We start from the raw sequence: 12,591 nt of genomic DNA, 5'->3' as shown, positions 1-12,591 counted from the left end.
TGAGCTAGTGGTTAGCCTCACCCTGGTGGGCTGTGAAGTCCCAACCTTGTTCTCAGAGGTGTGGATGGAACCTGGGGTCAGTCTGGACGGGACTTAAATTCTCGGGTGATTCTCATGGGGAGAAAACCCAGTCCTCCTTGCTCAGTGGAGTTTCTGGGGAGTGGGCTTTTCCCCGTCTTCACTTGCTGGGGCTCACAGATTGTAGTCTATGGCTCTGCGCTGTCTCCCTTCCTTTTTGGTGACAGCGTTCTGTTCCCACCTGTTCCTCCCTGGCCCTTCCCTCTGATGCCCTTACGGTGCTCTTCCTTAGAAAAAGAAGACCACAACCATTGCTGTGGAGGTGAAGAAATCCCAGCACAAGTATGTCATCGGGCCGAAGGGCAATTCCTTACAGGAGATCCTGGAAAGAACGGGAGTTTCTGTGGAGATCCCACCATCAGACAGCATCTCGGAGACTGTGATACTTCGAGGCGAGCCTGAAAAGCTAGGGCAGGCACTGACTGAAGTCTATGCCAAGGTAACTGCTTTCAGGAGTGGATCCTAGCTGCTTCTTGTGGGGCCGGCCTCTCAAATCGCGTTTCCGGGCCCCGGGAGCAGGGACCGCGTCGGGCGGGGAGCACGAGCATGGAGCCCAGACTGCACAGCCAACCACTCTGCTTCCTGGTTTCCTAGGCCAACAGTTTTACTGTGTCATCTGTCTCTGCTCCTTCCTGGCTGCACCGGTTCATCATCGGCAAAAAAGGGCAGAATCTGGCCAAAATCACTCAGCAGATGCCCAAGGTGAGGAGGCATTGGGAACTTGTTACTCTGAGTTCTTGCTTTTGTCCTTCCCCTTCTGACATTTGTTTTCTTGCTGTTATTCTGGGGATGTCCCTGGAGATCGTGGCACATTGTGTGTGTGACAGTTTCCACGGTTAGCTGAGGAAGAGCAAAATAAATTTTTAAAAATACTCTGTCATTCTTTTGGTCTTTTAACCCAGAGACTGTGTATTTTGCTTGGTGTCATGACTACCTTAGCAGACGTCTCCCTTGTCTGTCACGGCACGGTAACTTGCCCACAGTTCCATCTGTGCTCTCGGAAGAGCAGACGTGTGCGCGGCTCATGTGAGGTTTGGAGTGACGGCCTCTTCATGCTTTCCATCTTTGTCCTTGATGTCTTCCCACTTTTCCAGAGATCACCGCAGCTCCCAGTGAACGTGCACAGGATGGCTTGCCAGAGAACATACCCCCTGTACTGTCCTCTTGTTCACACTTTGTTTCCAACTGACTTCTTAGTCCTTTTGCTTTCCTAGCCTCTGAGCCCTGGTTCACACAGATGCAGTGGCTTCGTGGGGCTGCTCTCCCTTACTGCCCTTGTCCCCTGTTGCCTTCTTGCCTGGTGTGTTGTAAATGAGGACAGAGCTGCCTTGCCTATGGACCACCCCTGGGCAGCTGTACATGAGTTAAAATTCCATCCCTGTTGTTTATCTCATTTCTTACTCGAGCAGAGAAGAGTGGCCCTGGGGGTGCCTGGATGGCTCAGTCATTTGAACGTCCAACTATTAATTTCAGCTCAGGTCATGATCTCAGGGTCGTGGGATCAAGTCCCTCGTTGGACTCTGTGCTGAGCTGCTTGAGACTCTCTCTTCCTCTTCTTCTGCCCCGCCCCCTCACTTGTGCACATGCAGGCACACACATGGTCTCTGTCGCTCTTAAAAATTAAATAAGAGTGGGCCCATAATAGTAAAAGTGGTACCAGGAATGATGGGGGCAGTTGGTACTGATGTGCTTTCAGTCTGTGGTTTTGCTGTTAGGCACATTGTGGAGAATATTACAGTTCCCATATCTGGTGACAGGAAGAGGATTAGGCCACGATATTTAGACCAGAGTAACAGGCATCCTCCAGCCTCCCCCTTCAGTATTCCAGGGGCGTTTGTGGACATGCATTTACGTAAAGCAATTGGGATTTGCCACTGCCTCCGCAGAACTCCACAGGTTCTGAGAGGGTACTGCCACTGTGCCATCCTGACCATCTCTTTCTTGATTCTGCTGTGGTAGGTGCACATCGAGTTCACAGAGGGTGAGGACAAGATCACCCTGGAAGGCCCCACAGAGGATGTAAACGTGGCCCAGGAACAGATAGAAGCCATGGTCAAAGACTTGGTAAGGCTCCCCTTTGCATGTTCTGGGTGCTGCTGAACCCGGGGCATAGCCAAGATATCATCATTTGCCTGTCACACATCATGCGGGTAGGTGGGCCTGGGGACATCTGGGGTGAGCACTGGGCTCTGAAATAGAAGCTGGCAAAGTCCAGGAAGGTCATAGATAGGTCTTTCAAGGGGACTAGAAGGACAATCTTGGAATAATGACCGAAGGTGAAAAAGGCAAGAGCTGTCAGCTCGTGGACTTGGGCTCTGGTGATGTGTCTACGACCATGGCACACACCATGGCCTCGAGAGCTTGTCTCTGGACTCATTCTGTTTTCCTGCAGATTAACCGGATGGACTACGTGGAGATCAACGTGGACCACAAGTTCCACAGACACCTCATCGGGAAGAGCGGGGCCAACAGTGAGTGGGGCTGATGGCACGGAGGGCAGCTGTGGTGGGAGAAAGTCGTGCTTTCTAACCCGGGTGTCCTAGTCTTCTCCTCAGGCTGTAGTTGGTCTGCAGACCTGGGGTCTTAACCAGCCTGGTCAGAGGCCACGGTGAAGGCACACCCCTGAGCCCGATGGGGTGACATCTGGGCTTCACAGTCCCCATGGACTCAGTGGTGCACAGGGCCCTGGTGGAGCCACCCCAGGAGTAGGAAAGGTCGGGGCTCACGGGCGTGCCTTTTGGTGCACATAGTAAGGCTGTAGCCCAGGTGAGCCCGCTCAGACTTGGGGTGTGAATGCACTTTGCAAGAAGTGGGCTGAGTGAACGCTCTGCCCAGATGGAGAGCATTTTCTAAAATCCCACACCTGGGCCCGCTCGCCTGTGAGGCCACCCCCCACATTGCAGTGTGCTCCCCGTTCCTGCACCTCACCGGCAGCCGATGCTGAGAGGGCAGCGCGCAGCTGGCCTGGGTCCTTCCTGTGGTTGCAGGGAACCCACCTGTGCAGGCAGGGTGCCCTGCAAGTGTGTCACCGGGGACTCTGCACAATGGTAGTGGTAGTCCATGGACACAGAGTCCATGGAAGCTCCCCGTGGTGTTTCCTTAAACATGTTCCTCTAGCTATGCACACACTGTAACTTGCTTTTGTTTGTTTTTGTTTTGATTAGCGGTACAGTATTTTTTTTTTTAAAGACTATAAGGAAGTGCGGTTCTGACATTCATTTCTGGTGTCTGCTCCCTAGGAGTGTGAGACCCCCAGGGTGGTTCACGTTATGTCTGGTCTGTTTTTGCTTTCATCCCCCACCTCCACTCTTTACTTTTCATGGTCTGAAGTCTCCAGCTTGGCTTCTGAGTCCTTGGCTCTGGTTGTCTCTGCATATGCTCATGATGCTCCTTGGTGGCCCCTATGGAGCTTGGGCAAAGTGCTGGTCTTGTTTCCTGGGATAAGGCCTCCCCAGGGTGTGGGAGCATGGGTCTCTAACCATAGACACTGGCCTTTGTCCAAAGTAGGTGACAGAACTCCATATGTTTTGCAGAGACAATGGAGTACTCAATTTGGATCTGAGCTGATGGGGTACTTTTCTCTAGGCAGCAATGTATGGCCTCCGTGGAGCCCTAAGGTGGTCATTGGGGTACTCTTGTTTTTAGTTAATGTAAAGCCTTCTAATTTTTAGTGGTTTCTATTTTTGTTTTTTTGAGAGTAATTTTGTGACCTGAGAACAGTGGTTCAGTTCCCAAACTTGCTTCCACATTAGAAACACCTGGGATCTTTATCAGTGGAACAGAATAGAGAACCCAGACATGGACTGTTGGCTATATGGCTAACTAATCTTCGACAAAGCAGGAAAGAATGTCCAATGGAAAAGAGTCCCTTCAACAAATGATGTTGGGATAATTGGACAGCCACATGCAGAAGAATGAAACTGGACAATTTCCTTACACCACACACAAAAGTAGACTCAAAATGATGAAAGACCTAATTGTGAGGCAGGCACCCATCAAAATCCCTGAGGAGAACACAGGCAGTGACCTCTTTAACATCGGCCCAGGTGACTTCTTACTAGACACATCTCCAAAGGCAAGGGAAACAAAGGCAAAAATGAACTTTTGGGACTTTGTCAAGACAAAAAGCTTCTGCCCAGCAAAGGAAGACAGTTGACAAAACCAAAATGATGACCAACAGAATGGGGGAAGATATTTGTAAATGCCATATCAGATAAGGTATCCAAAAATCTATAAAGAACTTAATCAAACTCACACCAAAATAATTCAGTAAGGAAACGGGCAGATCATGAACACACATTTCTCCAAAGAAGACATATAAATGGTTGGGGTTCCTGGGTGGCTCAGTCGGTTAAGCCTCTGCCTTCGGCTCAGGTCATCATCTCAGGATCCAGGGACCGAGCGCCACATCGGGCTCCCTGCTCAGTGAAGAGTCTGCTGCTCCCTCTCCCTCCGCTTTGGCTGCCATTCGGGCTCGCACTCTCTCTCCCCCTCAGAGAAATAAAATCTTAAAAAAGACGACATACAAATGGCCAGCAGACACATGAAAAGATGCTCAACATTGTGTGGCATCAGAGAAATAAAAATCAAAACCACAGTGACCTCATACCAGTCAGAACAACAGATGCTAGGGAGGATTCGGAGAAAGGGGAACCCTATTACGCTGTTGGTGGGAATGCAAACTAGTGCAACTGCTCTGGAAAACAGGATGGAGGTTCCTCAAGAAATTAAAAATAGAGCTACTCTACAGCCCAGCAATTGAGCTACTTAGGTTTTTATCCAGAGGATACAAACACAGTCATCTGAAGGGGCATCTGCACCCCAATGTCTAGAGCAGCAGTGTCCACAACAGCCAAACTATGAAAAGAGCCCAGATGTCCATCAACAGATGAATGAAGAAAAAGTGGTGTGTGTGTACACACACACACACACACACACACACACACACACACACAATGGAATATTACTCAACCATCAAAAAAGTGAAATTTGCCATTTGCAACGATGTGAATGGAATTAAAGGGTATTATTCTAAGTGAAATAAGTCAGTCGAAGAAAGACAATTATATGATCTTACTCATATGTGGAACTTAAGAAACAAAACAGGATCATAGAGGAAGGAGGGAAAAATAAAATCCCCATAACAGACTCGTAATCATAGGAAACAAAGGATTGTCATTGGGGAGGATGGTGGGTGAATGGGGTAATTGGGTGATGCATATAGGAGGGCCCGTGATGGAATGAGCACTGGCTGTTGCAAAAGACTGATGAATCACTGAACTCTACTTCTGAAATTAATAATACAGAATGTGGTAATTAATTGAGTTTAAATTTTAAACAGCTTTCTAATATTTCACAATGCTCCTGGTGAAAATAGTAGTTACCCGTGAATGTAACTTTTCTGATACCACATAATCAAATGTGTCAACTGCATATTTTAGTAAACTATCATTTTCCAAGTCATCAATACATGAGTAAAAGATCCAAAGTAAAAAACAACAAAGAAAGCAGCTGTGGTCTTTAAAGTATTCTAAAGCCCTAGCCATAGCCCAGAGCAGCAAACCCTCATGTCTTGAGTGGCCCCAGCCGTCAGTCACATGACGCTGTCGGGGTGATGCTGACATGGTTGGTCCAGGTGCAGACCACAGCTTGTCTGAGAGAACGGAGAGTTCTTGGTGTGGTGGCTTCGTCTCCCTCTTTGAGGGATGGCTGATGAGGTGGTTTGGCCCTGTTCTGCCAGGTTGTAGTCACTGATAGAACTTAGTAGATTCTGAGTCCAAAATGTGTTTCCTTTTGTATTCTTAAGTAAACAGAATCAAAGACCAGTATAAGGTGTCCGTGCGCATCCCTCCTGACAGTGAGAAGAGCAACCTGATTCGTATCGAGGGGGACCCGCAGGGTGTACAGCAGGCCAAGCGGGAGCTGCTGGAGCTCGCCTCTCGGATGGTAAGACCTGCAGCCGGGTCCTGCCGGGGAGGAGCCCGCGGGCCTGTGTCGGGGCCTTTGTGGACTAGCATTGTTCTCATCCGCAGTGCTGCAGAAGGGAATCACCTGCTTGGGAGTGGCTCTGCAGCAGGGGTTTCCGCCTTGGCCAAACCCGAGTCTCTGATGCTTGAGGGACCAATTCTGAAAAGCACCCAAGTGACTCCCATGTGCAGCTAAGGTTGAAAATTCCTGCTGTGTGGTTGTCTGCAACTCTGAGGGTTGGAGGAGAGGGGGGCATGGGTCCTGTTCCCGGGACTAAGCTGCCAGAACTGGTGTGTTTTTCTGGAATGTGTGAGTCAGATGCAGATAACCATGTAGCAGTGATTCTCCAGTCTGGCTGCATGTAGGGGTCACTGGGGTGCCGTTCAGAATCCAGAGTTACCTACTGGGTGAGTGATCATAGCTTAGCACAGACACATGCAGAACGTCAGGAAAGCCTCAGGCAGGGCAATGCACGTGGCTCATCGGGGCAGGGAGCGAGTCCCCCACCTCCACTGGCAGCACCAGTGCCCAAGCCTGGAGCCCCCCCTGTCCTCAGCTGCAAGCCAGCATGTGCGGCTTTCGTCTGGCCAGGGCCCCTTGGTCTGGGGTGTCTTGTGCCTGTATTGGACTCCTGAACCCTTGTTTCTCTGTGAGCCTGATGCCAGTCTGATCCAGAATCTCCCGAGTTCTTTCAGATGGTTGACTGGTAGTGTTTTCCTTTATTCTGGCCCTGCTGCTGCTTTTGTATTTATTGTGACATTTTAGTGAGACCTGGGGGATGATGAGAACTATGCAAGTTCATTATTCTTTCTTAATAATGATCCGCACAGGGCAGTGCTCTGAAGCATGCTGTGTTTAGGAAGGATCCCTGCCCATCCTGCGGAGTGTTACACCTTACGGTCTCTTGTTCTTGTCAACACAGAGGCGCTAAGTGAGCCGCTGTGGTGACGAAGGCCACCTGCTGAATCACACCTCCTTGTGGAGAACAACGCACAACTCTGTTGTTGGAGAGAGCAGTTGTCCTCTAGTGGCTGGTGACTCCCAGAGATGCCACAGGCCAGTGCTGTGCTCCCCGGGTTCCCAGGAGCCTCCTGCTTTAGTATCGTCTCCTTGCATTGTGTTTTTAGGAAAATGAACGCACCAAGGATCTGATCATTGAGCAGAGATTCCATCGCACAATCATTGGGCAGAAGGGTGAACGGATCCGTGAAATTCGTGACAAATTCCCAGAGGTAAAGGTTTCCAATGGCATTCTTCAGCCCTGTAGTAGTGATTGATTGGCCCTTAAAGAGAGTCAGTATTTTTGAATCCAGTCTTTACCAATAACTGAACTAGAATTTGTGATGATTTGTTCCAGGTTATCATCAACTTTCCAGACCCAGCACAAAAAAGTGATATTGTTCAACTCCGAGGGCCGAAGAATGAGGTGGAAAAATGCACAAAATACATGCAGAAGATGGTGGCAGATCTGGTAGGGGATGTTTCCCATCCTTTGTTGTGATGGCGCTGCTGGTGGCAGAGAGACCTGGGGGTGTGTCCCATCAGAACCCCTGCTTCAGGGGGCACTGGCTTGGTCTGCTCTCAACGGGGCAGTGGGTGGTGCAGTCCGTCTTAACTGCAGGTGTTTAGACTGGCCGACAACTGTTAGGAACTTCAGTGTTCGGTGAGGTTCAAGGGGGCTGCCAGGCTCCTTGTTTCCTTGAGGGACCTTCAGAAATCTGGATAGGGGTGCCTAGGTGGCCCAGCTGGTTAAGCGACTGCCTTCGGCTCAGGTCATGATCCTGGAGTCCTGGGATCGAGTCTCGCATTGGGCTCCCTGCTGAGCAGGGAGTCTGCTTCTCCCTCTGACCCACCCCCTGCTTATTCTCTCTCTCTCTCTCAAATAAATAAAATCTTTTAAAAAATTAGAAGAAGGAGAAAGCTGGATAAACTGTTCCATCCAGGGAGGAGAGAGATTGCATAGGCAGTATGGGAAGCCATTTACTGATTTGCTATTTCCTTAAGCTGGAATGGGAACCAGCAGTTTAAAGTGCGGAGGGACGGGAAGGCCGCAGATGGGCTCATGCTTCTGTTTCTCATTGGGGCTTGCACTGAGCTTACCACTGCCTCAGGTTGCTAAATGGGGGCGTTTCCAGCACAGAGCTCATTCACACTGCTGTGGCATGGTGCAGGCTAGGAGTGGCAGGGTCTGTGTGCTCTGGGCTTGCTTCTCTCAGCCTGTTGTCCAGGATTCCCTCCTCTACCCAAAGTGTCTGTTGAGGGTGTCCGACACATTGCTTCTGGGTTATGGAACTTGCACTGACCACGTGGCAGGTTCTGTGGCAGGTTTTTATAAAGGGGGAATTGCATCAGTCAGCAGTGGCTTGCCAGGTTAGCTTATCCCCCAGCTAAAGGTCAGAGGTCCTAGTGGGAGACAGGTAGGATCCAAGCATATGTTTTCTAATAGCAGATTCTGTCTTTTAATACTCCCTCACAGATGAAGGGACATGTCACTATCCAGCATGATGGCTAATGGTGCAACCTCTTTTGTTTTTAAGGTGGAAAATAGCTATTCAATTTCTGTTCCGATCTTCAAACAATTTCACAAGAACATCATTGGGAAAGGAGGTGCAAACATTAAAAAGGTGACCAGCCAGCTTGTCTCCTGAATCTTGGCTCCCAAAGCCCTGTGCCATTCTGGCTTAAACTTTCTGGCCCTGGGTTCCGGGTGTCTCAACTGGGAAGTCCCTTCTCATGGTCCCGTCTCCTTGTAGATTCGGGAAGAAAGCAACACTAAGATCGACCTTCCAGCAGAGAATAGCAATTCAGAGACCATTGTCATCACAGGCAAGCGAGCCAACTGTGAGGCCGCCCGGAGCCGCATCCTGTCCATCCAGAAAGACCTGGTAATGGGGCGTTGTGTGTCAGGGCATGTGCTGGGGTCCCTATGGTCCCGTCTCATCAGCTCTCCCCACGCAGTGCAGGCCCGTGGCCAGGCTCCTGCCACTCACCTGGGGCTGTGCTTATCATGAGACTTAAGCAGTAGCACTGGATTTGAGTGGAAATCATCCTGTTCTGAAAGCGTAACAATCCTTTTATTTTTTTTTTTCAATTTCTGAAAAATTAACATTAAGAAGCTGTATGTTTGAAGTATGCAGTTTGATAAGTTTTGACCTATGTTATACGTGCATGGATTCTCCACAGTCAGCATAATGAGCCTATCCAGCACCCCAGAGATACCCCCTTGCCTCTGCCTGTCCAGCCCAGCCCTTCGTTGGCTTTCAGCCACGGGCATTGTGGGGTTTCCTGCACACTTTTACAAAGGAGATCATGTGTTTGCTCCGACACCCAAGCTGTGCTCACTTGGAGCAGCTGGGATGAGATGTATCCATGTCGTCCCAGGTGTCCCGTCGGTTTGATTTTGTTGCTGGGTGATAGGTCCCTGCATGCCCAGATCATCTTACTTGTTGCTTAAGATTGGTAGTTTTCTTTCAAGGGGTTTTTACTTTATCTAGGTTGTCAAGGTTTTTAGCATAAAGTTTTTCATAATTTTCCTGTACTGTGCTGGTGTCTTTCATGTTCCTGATATTCCTATAACTTACATCATTATAAAATTACCTTCTTTTAACCCTGATAGTAGTCTTTGTCCTGAAATCTATTTTTTCTCATCAAAGTGGGTTTCTTTTAGGCAGCTTGCTTTTAGAGAGTGAGTGGAGGGAGGAGCAGTGGGCGAGGGATAAGCAGACTGTGCTAAGTACAGAGTCCATCACAGAGCACGAGCTCATGACCCTGAGATCATGACCTGAGCCATACTCAAAAGTCAGACCTTAACCGACTAAGCCATCCAGACTCCCCAGTCTCTGCCTTTTCAGTGCAGATGTTTACATTTAATTCCATAGTTAATCTGTGTATCATGTATTATGTTACATATTTTATTACACATGTTTAGTAAATGTGATTAAATATCAATTTTTTTATTTTTAGAATTGTGGAAAATACACATAACAAAATTTACCACCTTCTTGTACAACCTGGGGCATGAGCGCGTTCACACTGCTGTGTCCCACCATTGTCCGCCGCACTGTCTCACTGCCCTGAATAGAAGCTGTACCTGCAGGCCTTGCCCCTGGTCATGGTAGCCTGACCGAGCTGTCTTGTGTTTGTTTTCTGTTTGTCCTGTCTACTTTGTTCTCTTTTTCTGCCTGGTTTTGGACTTAAGAGAATTCTCTTATTCCTCTCATCTCCTCTTTTGGCTTATTGCATAGAACTTTCATTTTTGTGGTGGTTTTAGGGTTTTTAGTGCACATGCACTTGGGCCCCATCTCCAGGTGACCTCATGCCGGTTGCAGTGCAGCCTGAGAAGCTGCAAACCCCCATTTATCACCTGAGCCCCCGTGGCCATGTCCCTGGCCCCACGACACAGTGCTGTTTCACACTGGCTTCCTGCATTCAGGATTAAGTAGTAAGTCGGGTCCTATGGTCAGAGTGTGTTCAGTTTGGGGATGAAGTGCCAGACCATCTTCCAGTTAGCCTGTGCCTTCCTGTGCTCCCCATAGCAGACCTTAGACTGAAGGTTTTCTTCAGGACTTAGAATTCTGCTTCAGGACCTTCATGGTGTTTCTGAGGACACGTCTGAGGTCCTCCTTGGCCTTACTCCTCTACACAGACTTTCTCTGACTATTCAGGGTTGTATCACAAGGGCAAGCCTTGTGCAAGTTACCACATGTCTGGGTGTGCTTTCTTCATGTTGCTTAGAGTTCACTGGGCTTCTGCGATACAAAGACTTTAGTGTTATCAAATGTGGAGAACCTGGGGTCATTACTGATTTATTGATTTTTTGAGAGAGTATGTGCAGGAGTTATGTGCAAAGGGAGAGAGAGAGAGAGAATGTCAAGCAGACTCCCCAGCGAGTGTAGAGCCTGTGGGGCTCCAATCTCATGACCCTGAGGTCATGACCTGAGCCAAAATGAAGAGTCAGATGCTCAACTGACTGTGCCCCCAGGTGCCTCTGGAGTCATTATTAAGTAGTTTTTTTCTGTCCTTCCCGTTGGGGACTCCAGTTACTCAGAGCTAGGCGGGCTGGAGGTGGTCTTGTGATTCACTGGTATGTTATGTATGTGGGTGGAAAGGAGAAGTGGTATTTTCCCCCATTAGTTTCTTTAAATTCATTAATTTTCTGTAATGTCTAATCTGCCTATAATCCCATCTAGTGTGTTTTTCATTTCAGACATTTTCACTTGTAGAAGTTGAAGTGGAATATTTTGTTTTTATACTTGACATGCCCAGTGTTTCCTTTTTGTTTTTACCATGTGTGCAGTTGTGAAAATGCTTGTTGTCATGTTCCCGACCCACTGGTTCTAAAGTCTCTGTCACTTCTGGGCTATTTTCTGTTCTTTCCTCATAGAAGAGTTTCTCCTATTTTTTTGAATGTCTGGTATTTTTCTGTTGGATGTCAGAAGTTAGGAAGTCTACTTGGATGGATGCTGGGTATTTTTGCATTCCTACCAATGTCTTCGAGTTTTGTTAATATACTTTAATGAATTACTTTGCTCCTTTTCGGAGTTGCTCTTAAGACACGTGCCTGGACTTGGGTGTTCCAAGTCCTGGGGTGAGGCCTCCTGTACCCAGTGTCCTAGAGCGTAGACAGTGCTGTGCACTATAGTCCCTTCCCCCCCTGGTGACGTCAGCATGGGAGCAATCACCAGTTCACGGGGTTTCCACCAGTCCTAGTCTGCCCATACTGTCAGCTCTGTGTCCTTGATGCGGGGACTCAGCCAGGGGACTGTTGTCCTGCTCACCTTGCTTGCTTCCCATCTCCAGTGTCTTGAACTCCATTGTTTCTCATGGGAGGTAAATCTGGAGGCAGAGTTTTAATAGGAAAAGCCGACAATCTGGGCATCTTGGTTGTGTCTCTGCTTTATGGTGTGGTATGGAGACATTCCTTCTGCGCCATGTGAACTGCTTACACCCCAGCCTTCATCTCCTCACATGTGGACCCACACTCACAAGGGCTCCAGACCCCTCTGCAGTGGGCATGCCGCCATGTGTCCCACACCTCACAGACTGTGTCATTTCAGGCCAACATAGCCGAGCTGGAGGTCTCGATTCCGGCCAAGCTGCACAACTCCCTCATCGGCACGAAGGGCCGCTTGATCCGCTCCATCATGGAGGAGTGTGGTGGGGTGCACATCCACTTCCCGGTGGAGGGCTCGGGAAGTGACACGGTTGTCATCAGGGGCCCTGCCTCAGACGTGGAGAAGGCCAGGAAGCAGCTCCTGCACTTGGCTGAGGAGAAGGTGAGCTTCACTCCCAGGAGTGGCAGCACTGCGTCTCTCCCTCGCGAGAAATCCTCACTCCATTGTGGCAGGTCAGAATATTGCTTCAGGTGCCTTTTTTTGTCTTTGATTTTGCCACTGCTGAACAAAGGGCCTTGTAGGTCAAATGCCTACTTAAACAATATGGAGAATTTGCTGTTTGCTTTAGTGCTTTTTTTGGTTTTGGGTTTTTCTTTTTTTAAGATTTTACTTATTTAAGATTGAGTGAGCACAAGCAAGGGAAACAGCAGAG

At 48.8% G+C, this 12,591-nt stretch overlaps 1 protein-coding gene across 4 annotated transcripts in view; it reads left to right on the top strand.

The window, feature by feature from the left end:
- The window catches only part of LOC123950298 (high density lipoprotein binding protein), a 73,766-nt gene that overhangs the window by 49,501 nt on the left and 11,674 nt on the right, over window positions 1-12,591 (top strand). For all 4 annotated transcript variants that reach the window (XM_046018041.1, XM_046018043.1, XM_046018042.1 and 1 more), the window contains exons 8-17: window positions 311-517; window positions 673-780; window positions 2,038-2,142; window positions 2,471-2,549; window positions 5,885-6,024; window positions 7,173-7,277; window positions 7,403-7,516; window positions 8,583-8,669; window positions 8,799-8,930; window positions 12,102-12,320. In XM_046018041.1, coding sequence (XP_045873997.1) covers window positions 311-517; window positions 673-780; window positions 2,038-2,142; window positions 2,471-2,549; window positions 5,885-6,024; window positions 7,173-7,277; window positions 7,403-7,516; window positions 8,583-8,669; window positions 8,799-8,930; window positions 12,102-12,320 — 1,296 coding nt within the window. The remainder of the gene's footprint in view (window positions 1-310; window positions 518-672; window positions 781-2,037; window positions 2,143-2,470; window positions 2,550-5,884; window positions 6,025-7,172; window positions 7,278-7,402; window positions 7,517-8,582; window positions 8,670-8,798; window positions 8,931-12,101; window positions 12,321-12,591) is intronic.

The sequence above is a fragment of the Meles meles genome, chromosome 9 (assembly GCF_922984935.1).
Source record: "Meles meles chromosome 9, mMelMel3.1 paternal haplotype, whole genome shotgun sequence".
Classification (NCBI taxonomy): Eukaryota; Metazoa; Chordata; class Mammalia; order Carnivora; family Mustelidae; genus Meles; species Meles meles.
Note: the sequence above shows the minus strand (reverse complement) of the source record. Positions and strands in the feature narration are given on the sequence as shown.